This window comes from Delphinus delphis, chromosome 9 (assembly GCF_949987515.2).
Source record: "Delphinus delphis chromosome 9, mDelDel1.2, whole genome shotgun sequence".
Lineage (NCBI taxonomy): Eukaryota > Metazoa > Chordata > Mammalia > Artiodactyla > Delphinidae > Delphinus > Delphinus delphis.
In genome coordinates this window covers 34616998-34636623 of record NC_082691.1, presented here as the reverse complement: position 1 = coordinate 34636623, position 19626 = coordinate 34616998, and the positions used below count along the sequence as shown (strand labels likewise).

General features: G+C 34.8%; 1 protein-coding gene across 1 annotated transcript in view; it reads left to right on the top strand.

Annotated features, from left to right (window-relative positions):
• Positions 1–19626, top strand: part of ABCB5 (ATP binding cassette subfamily B member 5) — a 113677-nt gene that overhangs the window by 67389 nt on the left and 26662 nt on the right. The window contains 5 exon segments of the mRNA XM_060019869.1: positions 2918–3061; positions 4022–4126; positions 4321–4398; positions 8814–8897; positions 18420–18623. Coding sequence (XP_059875852.1) covers positions 2918–3061; positions 4022–4126; positions 4321–4398; positions 8814–8897; positions 18420–18623 — 615 coding nt within the window.

Here is a 19626-nt window from a genome sequence, read left to right as displayed (position 1 = left end):
AAATCTCAAAGTAATTATGTTGAGCAAAAGAATCCAGACGAAAAGAGCACATACTATGTGATTCCATTTATTAAAAGAAAACTCTAGAAATTGCAAAACAATCTATAGTGACAGAAAACACATGAGTGGTTTTAGTGGAAGAGCACTGGCAGCTGAGAGGTATAGAAGAAACGGAATACAAAAGCAGGAGAAAACTTACAGGGGTAATGGATATGTTCACTATGTTGACTGTGGTGAAGGTTTCATGGGTGTGTAGTTATGTCTAAACTTTTCAAATTGTACATTTTAAATATGTGCAGCTTATTGCATGAAAATTATAACGCAATAAAGCTCTAAAATATATCAGATTAAATTTTTAAATCTTTAAGAGATTTGTTTAGCTTTTTTAAATGTTTTCATATCTCTTTACAAAATGCCTCTAATTTCATATATTTTTATATCAAATTCTGTTAAAACATGCTATAACCTGTAACACAGTTAGGTAGCACAGAGTCCTTCATGATTTTACTAAAAATTTTCATTTTGTTTTGATCCTATTTCATTTTATTCTTTTCTATCTTATAACTTTAAGTAATACCCATTTTTTTCCATCTGTTTTATATTTTTAGAGGCAAAAGGGTAGATTATTCTGTAGGAGCAAGACAGCCCTCCTACATTTACTGGCTCTGTAATTTACTGGTATTGTTCCTAGGACATGCTAAGCCTTAGTTTCCTTACAAAATGAGGTAATTTTATAAAGAATTTGACAAAAAAGAAAATCTGTATTTAGTGCTCCACAAAGAGTTGGAATGGAACTTTTAAAATTTCTGTATATTCTGTTGGACAGTGACCTAACTGAAAAATAAGGCTCTTTATGATGTTAATCTTCAGAAAACTTCAGAAAGAAAGATAATAGGTAATCAAATTATTAAGTAACCCCAGGTTTAGCCAATCCTGAAAATAGACTTTAAAGGCTTTAGAATTTTAAAAGTTCTTTTGTTCAAACAATGGAATTTCTATTATAGTTGCCAGACTAAAATTAAAGCAAGAATTATAAACTATTTTATAGTCTTTCCTGATGTGTTTCTCTGGTTATTAGGTTCATAAACGCCATTACTTCAAGAGTGAATACCATGAGGAAGTTTTAACATATGAAATGCCTAGTAGTTCGCTGTCTACTTTCCTATTCAAAATAATTACTCACTACAAAATTATTCATAGATTTTTTAAGTTTCTGAAATAAATCCTCTACATATTCCAGACAAGAGTAAGGGGAATTCACCATTGTGTTGTTTATCCTCTGATTATTGTGACCACTACCTCCCCATAGCACCCTCCATGGATCCCAGGAAAGACTGGCAGACACCAGAGCTACTTGCAGTGTTCTTTCTCTGTATAAGATCTGGGATTTTGCATAATATTATCCTTCCTTTTATAATAACATCAGCAACAGCTAACATTTATTGGGTACATACTGTTTTCAAATACTGAGTTAAGCTTAATTCTAAAAACAATCCTCAGGCTTCCCTGGTGGCTCAGTGGTTAAGAATCCACCTGCCAATGCAGGGGACACGGGTTCAAACCCTGGTCAGGGAAGATCCCACATGCTGTAGAGCAACTAAGCCCATGCACCACAACTACTGAGCCTGTGCTCTAGAGCCCACGAGCCACAATCACTGAAGCCCACGCACCTAGAGCCGTTGCTCTGCAATGAGAGAAGCCACAGCAATGAGAAGCCCACGCACCGCAATGAAGAGTAGCCCCCACTCACCACAACTAGAGAAAGCCGACGCACAGCAACGAAGACCCAATGCAGCCAAAAATAATAAATAAATTTAATAAAATAAAATAAAAAAATAAAAACAATCCTCTACTCAGCCGTAAAAAGGAATGAAATAATGCCATTTGCAGCAACATGGATGTACCTAGAGATTATTTTACTAAGTGAAGTAAATCAGACAGAGAAAGACAAATATCATATGATATCACTTATATGTGGAATCTAAAAGAATGATACAAATGAACTTATTTACAAAATAGAAACAGACTCACAAACTTACAGTTACCAAAGGGGAAAGGTGGGCGGTGAGGGATAAATTAGGAGTTTGGGATCATATACTCACTGCTATACATAAAATAGATAATCAACAAGGACCTACTGTATAGCACAGGGAACTCTACTCAATATTCTGTAATAACCTATATGGGAAAAGAATCTGAAAAAGAATGGTTATATGCATAACTGAATCACTTTGCTGTACACCTGAAACTAAAACAACATTGTAAATCAACTATCCTCCAATATAAAATAAAATTTTTATTTTAAATCCTGTAAGTTAGGAACTGATACCTTCCTCAAAAAGATAAGGAAACTGAGGCTTGGTGATTGTAAATAATATGTTCAGATATTGCAACACATAACTTATAAATAGGAACCCCAAAACAAGCTTTTAACCAAGATATTAGAAAAATATTTCCATAAATAAGTCACAAAGCTACAAAATTTTCAAGCTTAAAATGCTAGAAAAACTTTTATCTTTGTCTCTGCTTAGTTCCTATCTAGATTTTGTCCTATGCTAGAGCATGATATGCAATCCAGTTTAACAGGTGTAAAGGAAAATATGCCTGTCATTTCTTTTGTGAGTCTTAGGTCTCAGAACATGTGGGTTAATTTGTACTTTTTTAATGATAGTGGCTGAGTGAAATGCCAAAAGGTGATAAGTTGCACAAATAGTCACTTTTGTGTAAAATTTATTTTGTTTTGAGATCTTTATCAGTAATATGGGCAGTAAAATTTTTCTAAGAAAAATTCTACTTTCTACTCTGTTACCTATTATATTTGACATTTTACATTATAGATTTATTCAAGATTGGCTAACTTCTCTAGGTTCCATTATGCTCTCAAACTGGGGTTATAACCAAGGTATTTTATTTATAGACAAGTCTTCCTGAAGTTTCTCTTTAAAAAATTTTTAAATTAAACAAGTCTGAATGGCCTTCTGTGGTTCTGGGGATATTGGCTTCTGTTCTAAATGGAACTGTTCATCCAGTATTTTCCATCATCTTTGCAAAAATTGTAACTGTAAGTAAAATTTATTTGCTAATATTTTTAACAATTTTAAACAATGTGTAACCTGAGAGAACAGACTTGGTATACTTTGACCCAGCAAGGGGAAAATTGGGACGTGTAGTAGGTCACCCCTAGTGTGGGATCCATGATAGAAAGGTTAACTAATGTTCTCAGGGGATAAGCCAGCCTCTATTGTGAAGTGTTTGGCTGGACCTTGTTGACTGGGCAATCAGTAAAGAAATTGCTTTGTTTTCTAATTCTGACTCCAGTGCTGTATCAGCATTCCAAAGCACTGAAGTAATAAAAGAGACAAATACGACCACTCTTTCTTTCAACTGGTCTGAACAATGGCCATTTTTTATTACCAGCCAGCTCAGAGAGAGGAAATAATGAGAGTTTGGGATTGTGCTGGGGAACCCAGGAGAGCTGATGAATTCATGGATCTTATTAGAGCCACCTTAAGTCTTCAGTCTCCTGGACTGTTGCTACACTGTGTCAACATAGATGCCAGTATATGTATAACTACTAATTTTAGGAACAATTTCTGGAGAAATTTATAAAGGTCTCATATTGCAGGTCGTACTCTGAATAGAGGAATATCAAGAAACCTGAGTTATGAGAAGTTATTAGAAATAATAACTCAATCAGAAAACTAATTTCAATAGTTTCTTTGAAAATATGTGGTGATATTAATAGCAGATAGAGGACTCATTTGTCTGATCCTGTATTTACATAGCTTAAGTGAGAGAATTAAGAGTGAATTATTTTTTTTATTGAAGTAGTGAATTTTTTTTTATGTAATGAATGTAAAGGATAGAATAATGGTGCATTTTTTCCCCCAGAAATATGTGGAAATTACTGTGTTGAAATTCACTTTTAAAATCCTGATGAATAGACATTTTAGTTTTTTCTCCTTCTTTTATAATATATTCTCCTCCAATCACCTGATTAAAAAAATCTATTCCTTTTCAGATGTTTGAAAATGATGATAAAACCACATTAAAGCATGATGCAGAAATTTATTCCATGATATTTGTAATTTGGGGTATTATTTGCTTTGTCAGTTATTTCATTCAGGTAAACTTTTAATGAATTAAACAAATATGTACGTGATTACTGTTTTATGTCATCCTATTTGAGTTAAAAATAGTAACTAAATATAATAACTAAATAAAATACAAATATGTAAATATAGTAACTAAATGTTCCAAAGAAATAAATAAGACAGTTAAAAATAAATGTAGATTTTTGTTTGTTTGTTTCTTTTCCAGGGATTATTTTATGGCAGAGCAGGGGAAATTTTAACCATGAGATTAAGATACTTGGCATTTAAAGCCATGTTATATCAGGTCAGTGTTTAGTTGGGCTTTTTTCTTATTTTATTTTAAATGTGTTTTAAAATATTCTAGCTTTTAGTTTTTCTTCACATCAATTTCTTGACATAAGCTTTCCTTTGATCATTTAAAAGCATCCTTTTTTGTGTACCAAGCAGCAACTGTATTAGAATTATTGTACTGTATTTTCTAACAGAAGCAAGTCCAAAACTGTTATGTTCAAAAATGCAGTTTATAGAAAACAAGGTTTAGAGTCCACTCCCTGTTCCTTGCATTTATCTTGACAAATCTCTTTTAATGTATAATGTAGTTCTTCTAGAATCAGAATGGAGGCTAAATTAAAACTGAAAAGGAGTGTTAAGAACTACAGTATCTTGGGAAACATGTTTAAAAAGGAGTTAATTTCTATAGTTCTCATCCATCTGCACAGTTTAAGTTTTTTCATTGCTGACTTCTGAAGGCAGCCATTCTCTGAATTCAGATAACATCAGTCTAGCTGGCAGGTTGGCTTGCCACAGCTGATCATTCACACCTGTGAAATAACTAAAACTAAGTGTATCAAATAGTAATCTTGAAAAGTGAGTCTTGGGGGAAAATGACAGGAATGTCTCAGACTGGCACCTCTAAAATTCTTTCAGAAGGCCAAGGTATATTGGGTTACCCTGAAAGCCAGTAATCATTTGAAGCCCTTTGCCACACTTTCTGTCACCAGAGCTCACCGTGTAGGGGCAAATAGCTTCCTGCCAGGGTCATTTCTTTTCAAAAGTAGAGTTACTGTCACTCCAGCCGAGTTGTCAAAACCAGTTTTTACATCTTGTGACTTTTAGCAGCAGTGCTCAAAGGACTGCTGAGTAACAAAACTCCTCCACCTTTATGTGCTCTTAGAGGACAACAAGATATAAAATGAAGCGAGTGGGACGTTTCCCATAGCAACTTAATGCTCTGAAGCAGTTGGTGCCTAACTTCTTCTCTGAAAAAGGTCCTGTCAGAGACAACTGCAGACACTCCTTAATCCAGAAAAACAAAAATCTACTTGAAGGGTCATAAAATGATTTAATGACTGCACATCTTGTCTCGCTCACATTAAGCTTGTACTTTTGGGGTTTTTTTTATGAACAATTTATGTCTACCTCAAATCTTTGATGAAATTAGGTGGGATTTTAATTAACTAATACTATGTTTCACACGACAATTTTGGTCATTTTTGGTTTTTGTGTATTTATGTTTTTATACATTCAAGGACATTTATTTTCAATTTTCAGGAACTTTTGAAAATGTTTCCTGAATGTCTTAAAGAGTATAAACTTTAACTTTTCCGATCATTACTTTGAACTTTCTTTCTAGAGGATTACAGGATGCTTTTGGTGGAGGAGTCCCAAGACCACAAGCCAGTTAAACCAGTGAATATTGTTAATCAAATATCCTGATGGCTGATACTGGATCTTACTCCGTTGCCTAGCATTAGCCACGTGAACAGTAGGACAGTAACATTCTTGGATTAAGTAGCTTCTGCCCATAAGAATACAGCAATCTGTAAACCATAAACTCTTCTTCAAAACACATAGAAAGACAAACAGACAGAAACTCTGTGCTATTCAGCAGATGTTATTAAATTCTCCCATAAATTTACCTGAGCCCTTTTCAGCTTACCATTTGTTTTACCTGTTCATTCTTTAGCACTCTTTTTGCTTATTTGCTTTCTTAAATTGAAAGAAAAGAGTAATGTATTTGGCCTTTTCTCAATAAATGTCTTAACGAATTTCACTTTTCTCTGTAGTAAGGGAAGTTCCTAATGTACAGTTTCGCCCTAACTCCTATTACCTGTTTGTTTTTTTTTCCCCTAAGATAAGATATTTTAAGTCTTAGAAATCATGCTGAAACTTGCAGTGCTTTTTATAACCATTTTGAAACCTCAGTTGAAATAGAGGTATTTATGGAATCAGGTGTGGTCTTTTTGTAGGTATAAAATCTCTATTTTATTTGATGACTTGAGATCCCTCCAGTTGAAAAGAATGTTCTAATTGTCGCTGACTTCAGTGGTTATAAATAATCCATTGCTTATTGTGTTTAAAGCTAAATTTATATTTCTTAATGATAAATATTGACCTATAAATCTATTAGGTTTTTTAAAAGATATGAAGGTTTTTTTTGCCTATTTCTCTCTAAATTGGATTGGCTAGGGCTTCTGTGGAGGGTCACTAAATCATAAGATGATGGCATTAGTGGAGATCACTAAGGAATCTCAAAAAGCTACTTCCAAAAGGATTTGAGGTAACAAATCCTGAAGCAGGAAAAACATGTCAGGAAACTCAGCTGTAACGTTTCAGTTAGATGGGAGGCAGAACAGGATAGTTGATTAAAAACTCTGGCATCTGATTGCCTAGGTTTAAATCCTGGCCTCAGTTCTTTCCAGCTATGTGGCCTTGGGCAAGTTACTTAATCTCTCAGTACCTCTGTTTCCTCATATATAAAATATGGATAGTCAGTATCCGTCTCATAGAGTTGTGATGATTAAATGAGAAAAGACATACCACGCACTTATGATAGTGCTACTGTAGTTTTTTATTTCTAATAGAATTATTGGCAGGAAAAAAATGGATTTACTAGTATCAGAAAACCTGCTAGCCTAGCTTATAATCATTTTACCATCAGGAAGAGAAGAAGCAAGCTAATTTTTACTCAATACCAGCTGTGCTCCAGAAACTCTGCTAAGTGTTTTAGCATATAATGCCTATGATGGAAAACAATCTCTAGAGTGCATAATTGCTGACTTGTTGAAAAGCAGTTTTGGATATCTTGCTGACTGAACATCAGAGAAAGACTAAGACTAGTCATATATGTATCCTTTGCCTTGCGTATTATAGCAATTACTATACTATAGAATCAGGAATGTAGTAAGTGATAAATTCTTTTTCTATATTTTTACTTTATATTGTGTCTAGAAATTCTTTGTGTATTCCATGTCATGTTGAAATATAGAAAGAATTATGCAATGTAAAAAATATATATATATTTTTTAGTATACAATAAAAAAACAGGTAATGTCTTCTAGATCAAGAGTGCTGTAGTTACTGTCATTGCTGATGTGTGTTCATGGTATGTTAGGCTCTTGACTCGGGTTGTATTCTCAAAGTGGCTACTGTGTAGTGCGTATCATGATCTCTATAAGATGCCCTTTGGGTGTCTAGGACCCTAAACTCTTTGGGACACCTTCCCAATCCAGGGGTTTAAAGAGTAGTGATGTCATGCCAGGATTGTAATCCCCCTGGCCGCTGCCGTATTCCTCCACGGGGGCTTTCTTCTCACACAACAGCATGATTAATGCACAGCCTTCTATCTCTCTTGCTTTTGTTCCTTAGTTGGCAAAAATGTGTAACGTGGGCATCAGGGCCCTGGCTGGGTTGTAGTAAGCCAACAGTTCTTTTGCTCTTCACTCACTAAAAATCAGTCATTTTTTTGGAGACAGTCTGCATGTAGTTTAATCCACAAGAGATATAACTGGTTTGAGTACATGGGAGGAAACAGTCAATAACTAATAAAAGGAAATCAGCATTCCTCAAGTTGAGAGGTGCTAAGAAGTGCTATCTCTATTTGCTGTTGAAAATGAAATTGGTTATAACATTAGGCTTTTATTCCTTGTTTTTTGTTTTTTGTGGTATGCGGGCCTCTCACTGTCGTGGCCTCTCCCATTGCAGAGCACAGGCTCCGGACGCGCAGGCTCAGCGGCCATGGCTCACGGGCCCAGCCACTCCGCGGCATGTGGGATCCTCCCGGACCGGGGCACGAACCCGTGTCCCCTGCATCGGCAGGCGGACTCTGAACCACTGCGCCACCAGGGAAGCCCTATTGCTTGTATTTTTGACCTGTCTCCTTCAAATTGCATGCTTTTTGGCTGCAGGGTTTTTACAGCAGCCTTTCTGCATCTTTAGCTTCCCACAAGGCCCAGTACCTATAAGATCTAAGGGGCAATATGAAGTGTCAGGGAAAATCTCACCTATCTGGGTCCTGTAGAGAAGGAGACAGACTTATTTTTTATCATTTATATGTTTAGACAGAAAGGTTTGGAAATATTTCTAAACTGTGTTGTGCATTACTTTACTTTTTAGGTAAAATCTGCTCTCCACAAATTACTTGTGGAGTAAAATTACAAATTATTTTGTGGTTCGAAATGGCCATTTTAAACATTGATTATTATACAATATTGCAGCATGGTAATGAGTCCAAGCTGTTGGGCTTAAGTTCTTCAGTTTGTATCTAAATATAGATCTTTGTGAAGTAAGAAACAAAAGTTATTTGATCCATAGTTTTTACAAGAATTAAGCGCCTGTGAGTAAGGAGGCAGGCAAATGGCTTCTAAGTTAATGTAGCAAAATCGCAAGTCAGAAAAGGATCTTTTTGATGACCATATGTTAATTCCCTTTTTTCTCTAGGATATCTCCTGGTTTGATGATAAGGAAAACAGCACAGGAGCCTTGACAACAATATTAGCCATAGATACAGCACAAATTCAAGGAGTATGTATATTGCTTTTATCTTTAATTTATTTATTTATTTATTTTTTGGCTACGTTGGGTCTTCGTTGCTGTGCGCGGGGCTACTCTTCATTGGGGTGCGTGGGCTTCTAATTTCGGTGCCTTCTCTTATTGCGGAGCATGGGCTTTAGGCTCGCGGGCTTCAGTAGCTGTGGGGGGCGGGCTCCAGAGCGCAGGCTCAGTAGTCGTGGCCCAGGGGCTTAGTTGCTCCACAGCATGTGGGATCTTCCCGGATCAGGGTTCGAACCCATGTCCCCTGAATTGGCCGGCAGATTCTTAACCACTGTGCCACCAGGAAAGTCCCTGCTTTTATTTTTAAATGGTGTATGTATATGGTATGCATGCATGCGTGTACACACATGTGTTTGTGCATATATGTGAGCTATGCTGAGATGACCCACATCATTAAGGAGACCAGATATGTCTCAGGGCTAACAGGGAGCTCGCAGTGAAAGATATAAAGAAGCCTTTCTGTTCTGGACATTTTTAACCAAAAATAAAGAAGATTTAGGACATGTAATAGGATAACCAGAGGACTAAAGAAGATACCAAGAATGAGTTAGAGAAAAGAGCTCAGAATTAAATAGTAAGATAAGAAAAAGTAACAAAATGAAAACACACACACGTAACTTAGAAGTTTTAATAAAAGAATGAAGTTTAGTTGTTCCTTCCCCCCAGAAAATAAAATCTTATTTAGCATAATATGTAACATGTTAAATTCATATGCATCTGGAAATGGTTCTGTGCTAGTTGTTATACAGATCAAGTTAAAGAGATATGTGTGATCATGACTGGTCACAATACGTATAAATAAAATTCATTTTTATGAACTATATTCAAAATCAATGACAGAATGACCAGCATAATGTACGTACGTCAAAGTGACACTTAAATATTTATGGGGAGTAGAGTAGTGTGGAAGAAATGAAGAGTAATTTATTAGTTTTCTTCCAATTATTTTAATAAAATTAACCTGTATATTACAAGCAGGATTTCAACTATAATTGAGAAAAGGAATGCAAAACAAGATTTCCCACTTTTAAGTGAGGTAAAGTTTTTGATCTCTGTTAAAATAAGAACTCTACGAGAATTATAGACTTTCCTTTTTCCTTATCGTTCATGTGGGAGAAAAGGAAAGTCAATGATGCACCTCTGAATGACAGAAAAATCTTAAAAGTATTTTTTTGTTGGTTAGAAATACTGAAATGTTGATTACAGCATTGCTACCAGAGCAACAAATTGTCAACTGAAACAGCTCTTCAAAATTGTATTTTCTTTTGGAAGCTATTTCCACAGGACATGGCCACTATTCTAATTTTTGTAACTTTTGCAAGACTTCTTTGTTCAATATATACATATAAGGATAGATTTATATTGCTAGAGAATAAAACAAGTTGGTTACAATTATGAATATTCACATGCTTCTGTATTGGTTTGGAAAACTAATTTTATGATATAGAAAGAGCTCAAGAGGAAAGGGGGCATCATCTTCATCTCTTCCTGAAACTTTTTTTGATAATTTTGAAAACAAGACTCCAAATTTCACTAGATTGTATTTAAATTTTAAAGTAAGGCTGAGGAGCTGGATTGTACTTGTATAAGTGGGAAGAAAATGATGGATAAATTTTCACTTAATAGGTAACTAATGAGCATAGCATTAATCTTCCATAGCACAATAGAATCAGATAAATAACAACATCTGTGTTTAGAAATTCAATGGTTCACTACTTTTGGCAGAAGTATCAATCCCTATAATTCCCTTTGAATCCCCATTCTACAAAATTTGGTTTTTTTTCCTTTGCTGTGTGCACGTTTTTCTCTTACTACCTATCATCATTCAGATCTTTTAAGACTCCAGTGAAATAGGTATTCTTACTATAAGCTATACTTGATACGTGAGACATCTCTTTTAGTATTTACTTAAATGAAAAGAACAAATTAGTGCTAAAGACGAACATTACCCTCCAAATACCCATTAGTTGTTTCTAATACATAATGTTGTCTCTCATCAAGAAAAATTAATGGGAATATTTGTCAGTGTGATTCCTTATAAGCCTTTGACTAATACTATTTGAATCATTTGAAAATTTCCTGTTTCAGTTAGTAAATGTTGGTCTCATGATAACTTCTGGGCAAGTCAAATCATTTTCATTAAATAAGAAGTAGTAGCTAAACACTAGCTGGGTGGAATACTGATGGCACATTTAAAGTTGAAGAATTTGGAAAGCATAGCAACCAAAGAAGGATTCCAAGAATAAGACTGTGTCTACTGGCATATAATTCACATAAACCCTTGCTTTGCCATATATAGGTAGGTTCATATCTAACTTGAATGGATTCTCTTTCTATCGAAGGAAGATTATTTACTAATCCTATTTGTCCACTATTTCTTTTATCACAAAGACACACCACACTAGAGATGAATCAGTAAACAATAATTTGGGGTCATATATCCTATCATATCAACTTAAGATATTTCCATCTCAGTTTCTTCATCATGTAATTTCAGTTACATGTTATTTTATCAAATGTATTAGGATGAATGTTTATAAACTAACCCTTTAATAACAGTAAATTTTATTCTGAAGCCCTTACTAATTACCAAAAATATAAACTCCTGGCTATTTTTAGATGTTCTGATACTTTGAGAGTCATGAGAAAAACATGTTAGTGAAATAAGGTTATAGGACAAAATGATTCCTGAAATAGTTGATTGAATACAACCAATTTAACTGGTATTATTTCAGCCCAAGGCAATGGCTTACTGCCAGTACATCTGTCAACAGACTATTTTCTGTGTAGTATGTAGTTTTATTAAAGGTATAAAGCCATTTTAAATTCTTTGGGAGACTGAATTTCACAAAGTTACAAAGTATTATTTCTGTATATTTTAGCAACCCCTTTTCATCAACCAGAAGTCTTACCTCACTTTTGTCCACATGAAAGTGTGTGACTGATGCCACAGTGTACACTTGATATACCGACAGACACAATGTTAGTTCCGAGAATTCTCATCAGAACTACAGTTACATTGCCCCAAGAAATAAAAATTTCCTTTATTAATTCCTAGAGCCCAGTGAATTGATTAGGTAGAGCTAGGGTATCATTACATGGACAATGGTGACCTCACCTTTTGGTTTAACTTTTTGACATGGAAAGTGTATAAAACAGCTTAACATTACTTATAATTCAAACAATGTGAGTAGTCTTTGAAATCACTTTACCACAGTATAAGGTTGGCATATAATTGCTGTTTTGCATTACAATTTTAGGTTGAATTAATTGAGACATTATCAAGTCTACAGCAAAAGCTAATATCCAAAACCATAGTGGTTAAAGGTGGTCCTTCCTATAAAAAAAGAAATTTCAATCTCAGCCCTGAACTCAAAACTTTGCAGTGAAACTTTACCACTGCTAAGCCCTCAAACTGTTGTCTGGGAAGACAAGTCAAGAAATTCAGCTTCCACTTTTGACAAAAAAAGAAATAAAGATAGTAAGGTCTACAGGAGCAAATGAACTTCGCCACTGGTCCAATAATGTGTGATAAATTCATTTATTTTCCACAACATACTTGCTAATGAATAATAGGGTGAATAACAATAGGCCTTAAACACCTTACATTTTCACAAACTTTGTAATTTGTCCAACTAAACCTTTTTGTTTTTTCTGCTCTACAAATATTTTTGCCACCATCAGTTATAATACATCTTAGCAGATTACACTTCAGGTTATACTCATCTAGTTTATCTCTCAACTTCTTTGAAAATATTCTCACCTTCAGTTGTTCCACACAGACTATTCATAGCAGCTAATTTTAAAGTCACTTCAAACTCAGTATCTACTCCTCAAAAAAGCCAACAGTTGAGCAGTATCAGTAACATATGTCAACCCATCAAGAGCCAGGGAAAACTACTCAAAATGACCTATGTTGGTTTTCAGTTGATAATTGATATTGCTGTCGTTTTTCTCAACTTTTTGAGCAGTTCTTCTCATCAAAACGCTAGTCATCTGATATTAGTTTATGCTTTCTGAACAGATTTCTTCCACTGTTGCAGTCAAACATGATTTAATTAACTCACTATCTGTGAGTGACTTTCTTTGCTTAGCTAATAAATGAGCCACTCAGAAACTTACTTTAGATTCAGCCTTGTTTTCACTTTTTAGTTTTATGAAGAAATTCTGCTGTTATTCCATTCTGTGTTATTTCCATTCCATTTGTTTCCCATTTCTAATTTTTATAAATGTTACTTTCCTGTGAAATAGGAATTTTGTGATGCGTGCTTAGTCTGCTAATGTCGACCTGTTTTGTATATTTTTAAGACTGTATAGTCTCATGGCATAATAAACACAGCACTGTGACATCTAATTAGAACACAAAGTGATCCACAGTCCATTGTGCCTTCCTTAAAAGCAGGACATCCAAAGTCCACTTTTCTCTTCCTTTCTTGTCTTTAGATGATGGGCATACAATGGTAATTTTTAAAACTAGGATGAAATATCACAGTACAGCAACACACAGGGCACTCAACATGCTGCCAAATTATATACAATGTCATCACAGTGAGCAGCAGTACAAAGCAAGGAGAGCGGCACATATGGTTTCTCTAGCAACCCCTCAACTCCATCATTATAGTCCTAAGACAGCTATAGTCAATAGGTAAACAAAGAGGCATGGCTGTGTTACAATAAAACTTTTTTTATGGATACTGACATTTGAATTTGTAGAATTTTTATGTGGGTCGTTTTCATTTATTTTCATTATCTCTTAACTTTTTGAATGTATGTTACACAATGATAATAACTTTTAATGTCATTGTCTGTCTGGGTGAGTTTCAACTGATTGATTTTTATGCTCATTATGGGTCGTTTTTGGTGCTTTTTGTCATACCTAGTAATTTTTGTGTAGATGCCACACATTGTGAATTTAGCATTTTGGGGTGCTGAATATTTTTGTATTTCTAGAAATATTCTTGTTTTGTTCTGGGATGCAGTTAAGTTACTTGAGAACAGTTTGATCTTGCGGGGGGTCTCGATTTTAAGATTTATTAAGCAGGACTGGAGCCAACAACTGAGGCAAGACCCTTCAATATACTCTACCCTATGACCAGTGAATCATGAGGTTATTCAGTCAGGCTGGTATGACCAAGCGTATGGTCTTGGTATGACTGGTATGACTAGCCCTCACACATGCATTGTTCAGTTGAATACTCAAGGAGGACCCTCTGCAGATATCCAGATTTCTCTTTTTGTATACCTCTCTCTTCTTCAGTGTTCTGTGCTGCAAACTCTAGCTTCCTTGGCCTCTCCAGACTCAGCTTTGTCTACTCCACTTATGGAGTCTGTTAGGCTCTATCTCAGTTTACCTTTCCTATCCTGAAGCCTGGAAGCTCTTTTAAGGGGTAAACCGTGGCAAACATAGGGCTCACCTCGTTTGTTTCCCATTTCACCCTTGGTTGCCTTAGGTCTAGTATCTTGAAAACTATTGGTTCATATATTTTGTCTATTTTTTATTTGTTTCAGATGGGAGGACAAATCCATTCCCTCTCTTCATGTTAGCCAGAAGCAGAAATCCTGCTATATAGAATTTTATTTCTACAATTGCTTACTGAGTATCTTTCCATTTATTTCCTTATGGCAGCCATTCCTCTGGAACTTTCTTATCAAAGTTGTATGACCCACATTTAGCATAGTATTTGGACATAGTAGATACTCCATAAATAATTGTTATCTGTAGAACTATTTAATTATGACTTTCTGCTCTTGATTTCCAAGGAAAAATTCTATCTTCATGCACGTTGATAAAGAATCTAAAGAAGTTTAATTAAATTTCCTCTGATTGCAGTTCTAAATTCTTTCCAGAGCTACACTATTTCTCTAGGTCTTTAAGGCAATTTTAAATTGTCTTTTAGTTCTTGTAGTATTTTTCAAGGCCAGATGTCTGTTGTTTTCTGTTAATTCTTCCTGGAACAGGAAAGATATATTCAGATCCTTCTTATCCTACTACCATCACCAAAAGGCAGGGTTTGTGGCCTGTCCATGGCTGCGTTGACTGAATATTTCAGTAAGTTTCTGGTAGCTTAAACTAAAATGCCATTTAGAAAGGTATATGATCTTACTTTCAAGAAGCAGATTAGTACAAGAGTGAATAAATCAAGCTTATTGAATAAGCAAGGTTATGCAAGTGCAAGTCACTTTATAGAAAGTTCTTATGTCCCAAACAAAAAGCTCAAATACAAGACCGTTCCATTAAAAATTTGGCAAGTTTACACTTGTATGTTTTTAGACATGAGGTTGGTTTGCATACTCCTTAGACTAATTTTAAGTGACTCTCAAATGTTCATCTGATGTGCCTCTGATAATTCCCTCTACCTCTTTTTCCAACACGCCGCATAATTTTATACTCAAAAACTACAATCCTCAGCATGCTTTCTGTCTTTACTTTTCCTATTTTTCACCTTTTGACTTCATTTTCTTTTGATTTCCTGTAAAGAGCTGTAATCTTAAAGTAAATAGGATAAAAACAGAGGAAGGTGGTGAAAAAAGGAACTATATTATGGCCACCTAATAGGAAATACCCAAACAGAAAAGAATAACTGTTCCCTGGATATGTTTTCCACTTTTGTTAATATAGATATCGTGCCAAAAACTGAGATCTGAAAAAGGAAAAGTCATTGACCTCAAAATAAGAAAGTACAAAGTGGAAATTAATGAATGTATAAAGGCCTAAAAACATAGCTATCAAGTAATTGATGGCAAGTAATTTCTTAGTAATATTTAGATAAATTTTACATTAAAAGAACAGTGACTATCTTATTCTTAACAAAACTTGATTGTAATTTTTAAAAATACTTCTATTTTACAGCAAAAAATATATATGTTTATGTGGCTGTAGGAGCATTCCATAGTTAATCTGATGTGGGGTGGGACCTTCAACAGTACAAGTACTTAAGTTCCACAGCCTCTTCATCCAGCTATCTGACCTATATAACTTTGAAACTCATGGTGAGGGTGGGAGGAGAGGAGCAAGTACAGTATATTGGTTTGTAAGGGCTGCCATAACGAAGTACTACAGACTGAGTGGCTTAAACAACAGAAATTTATTTCTTCATGGTTCTAGAGCTTAGAAGACCAAGATCAAGGTGTTGGCATGGTTGGTTTCATTCTGAGTCCTCTCACCTTGACTTATAGTTTTCTTCGTGTTGTGTACTCACATTGTTTTTCTCTATGCAAGCATGTCTGCAACCAAATTTCCTTTTCTTATAAGGACACCAGTCATATTGGAGTAGGGCTCACCCTCAAAACCTCATTTTAATCTAATTACCTCTTTAAAGACCTTATCTCCAAATACAGTCACATTCTGAGGAACTGGGATTCAGGACCTCAACATATGAATTTGGGTGGGGGGTGTAGAACCATTCAGTCCATAATATACAGCATCATTTATCTCTGCATCATCCTTAAACTCTCAAGAGGCAGAGTGTAAGCAAGCATTAGTACCAAATGACATTTTTATTTCAGCCTCATAGCTTAGAGTTAGTGTATAACGCCCTAAAGCATGTAAAATGGGTTACCTGTCTGAGTTTTCAGTATTTAGTGGTTTGTTTGGTGTTTGTTATTGTTATTTGTTTTTACTTTTTTGGGGTTTTCTTTGATAGTTCAGTGAAAAAAATGGGAAAATAGTAGATCATTATCAGATGCAGTCTTGAAACTAAAACCACAAAAGTTTTTTAGGAATAAGTCAGAGCCCTGTGGAGAAAGAGGGCTTTTTATTGTTATTTTAATGATGATACTAATTTGGGGGATACTTCAGTGAATATTGATATCACCTTGTAGAGAAGCAATTTGACAATATCTATGAAGAATGTAAGAGTATATACCCTTTAACATATAACTCCAGGCTAGGAATTTAACATTAGGAAATAAAAGATGAGCACAAATATTTTGCACAAAGATGTTCATTACATCTTTGCTTTCAATAGTGAAAAATTGGAAGCAATCTACTAGATATTTTTTGAAGACTATTTAGTGACCCAGGAAAAAGCTTGCTGTATAATGTAAAGAGATAAAAGCAGGATACAAAGCTGAGTACACACAATAATCCTAATCTGAATGTGTGTATGTATTTATGTCTGGAAGGATGTAATTTTTAACATTATTTAGACCTTTTCCAATGGCCATGTTTTCATGATCAGAGCAAAACATATGTTTGAAAATGTGAATTGATATCTTGGTTGATTATAGCTGTGTTTCTAGGTAAATAGGTGTTTCATATTTTCATCACAGCATAAAGGAATTTAACATTTCAGTTTATTACTTAACATGTGTCCCACTGAAAGTTAATTCATAAGACATGCAGTTCTCGTAAAGCAGTTACGAAGATATTTCTACTTAATTTAAGATTTTTTTCCAAATTTCTTTTAAGTTACCTCATACCATGATGTTTCCAACTCCTTTTCTGTCTTGATATTGCCTCTTTAGACCTTTGCTGAGTGAAACCAAGTTATGAAGTGCAGAAAAGGGACCGCAAGATATCATATCCAAAGTATATACTTCAATGAATATCCTCAATCATTCCATTCAGCACTACTACAGTGTAGTGACTAAAAAGTACCAGCCCTTTTTCAGTGTAAGGGGAAGGGGCAGGGTTGGTTTTGGAGCCCACATATGGTAAGTTGGGCATCCATGTGAGGCAGCAGCCTCATGTGGGAAAGCCAAGCCAGAGAAGAGTGAGGAGGGTATGCATGCAGGGGAGAGACAGGGGTCATGATAGCAGATTGGTCACGATCTGCATGATAGCAGAGAGATTGATCAAGGAATTCTGTTAAAGAAAATGGGAGCCAGGTTTCTCACTGTTGAAGAAGGGGATAACAAATATTAGAAGGGAGAAAGCTGGAAATAACCTTGTGTTTTTGGATTGGAACTGGAGGTATTGGTATGAACTCACGGATTTCAAGAAATGTAAATAGAGAAATAAATATAGCTTTCAATATGTGCTTGCATCTATGCACACACACATACACACACACACACACACACACACACACACACACTCCCCAGTTCTATCTACTAACATTCCACTGATAATGAGTACAACTAGCACCATATATTGATTTTTTTAATTAAAAAAATTTTTTTCTTCATATAGTAAGTCCTAAATAACATTCTCCACTAACAGGAACTGGAACTCCTTGGAGAAATGACAGATTTCAGGTGTAGGGCCTGGAAAATCTTTTTGTGCCAGAAAGTAAGAACATATTCAAAAATAATAGGAACATGTCAAAGGACAATATCAGACATAATATAGACAAATAAAACATAATGACTCCTTAGTAGTGGACATTTTTAAAGTATAACTATTATTTAATCTCTAAGTATAAATTCAAAATAAAAATCTATGTATAAATCCTAAAAAAGAAAGCTTATCTTATTTTGCAAGAAACTATAATAGCAATTCTTGTAAATTTAAAATTAGCTGACTTTTTTCCAAAATATGTCTGATTATAGGCAACGGGTTCAAGGGTTGGTGTCTTAACACAAAATGTAACTAACATGGGACTTTCAGTTATCATTTCCTTCATATATGGATGGGAGATGACACTCTTGATTCTGAGTATTGCTCCGGTACTTGCTCTGACAGGAATGATTGAAATGGCAGCAATGACTGGATTTGCCAACAAGGATAAGCAAGAACTTAAGCATGCTGGAAAGGTAAAATAAAGACTGTTGTTCCCATCATAACCTTTTAAGAGAAAATCAATAAGAGCTCCTATCCTTACAATACATAACTTCCTTTCTTAGGAATCTGTAAAGTGATGTATATGTATTGAAATTCATACAGATCAGTTTAAGATGGGGTGTAGATAATGTCATAGCAATAGGGTGCATAATTTAGAGCATAGGCTCTGGAGTCAAACTGGCTGAATTAGAATCCAGATTCTACTACTAACAAATGTGTGATCTGAGCAAGTTACATCAACCTTTCTGGACTTCAGTTTCTTCCTCTGTAAAGTGGAAATAAAATAGTATCCCCTTAGAGATATTTATGACTATTACAGAAAACACTTAGTCTTATTAGTATATGCAATAGTATCTGGAAAACAGTAAGCACTCAGTAATGTCAGCCATTATTACTGTTACCAAATCGTGGGGGAATTTGTTAACATTGTGATTCTACATTCTCTGATTATTGAATAATTGAATGTCTTGAATAATTCTGGGTATTTTATTTTTCAAAATAAAGAGGAAATATAATAGTTACTAAATTCAAGGCAAGGTACTGATATTGGTAGTGCCTAAAACAAAGCTTTAGAGACAAGGACCATTTTTAAAATGATCAAAATGAACAATGTATTTACTTGGAAAATTTTTTGACATATATAAGTTTCTCAGAATCAATCATATTCATAAAGATAATCATTGTAGTAGTGATTTAGAGAAACATTAGTAATGTAGTACCATAATATCTAAAAGTTGAAAGAGATGTCATTTGATCCAGCCACTCACCCAAAGTAGAAATCTCTTGTACAACATCCCTGTTGAGCATATATCCATCTTTTATCCACCCTTTTCTCCAGTGGCAGGCAGTGCATTACTTTCCCAGGCTGCTGCCTACACCTTAGATGGTAGGGAGTTCTTTTTTTTTTTTTTTTTTTTTGGTGGCCTTCTATCCTTCTCTTCTTGCCTTTCATCTTGATTGAGGTCCAAAACCTGC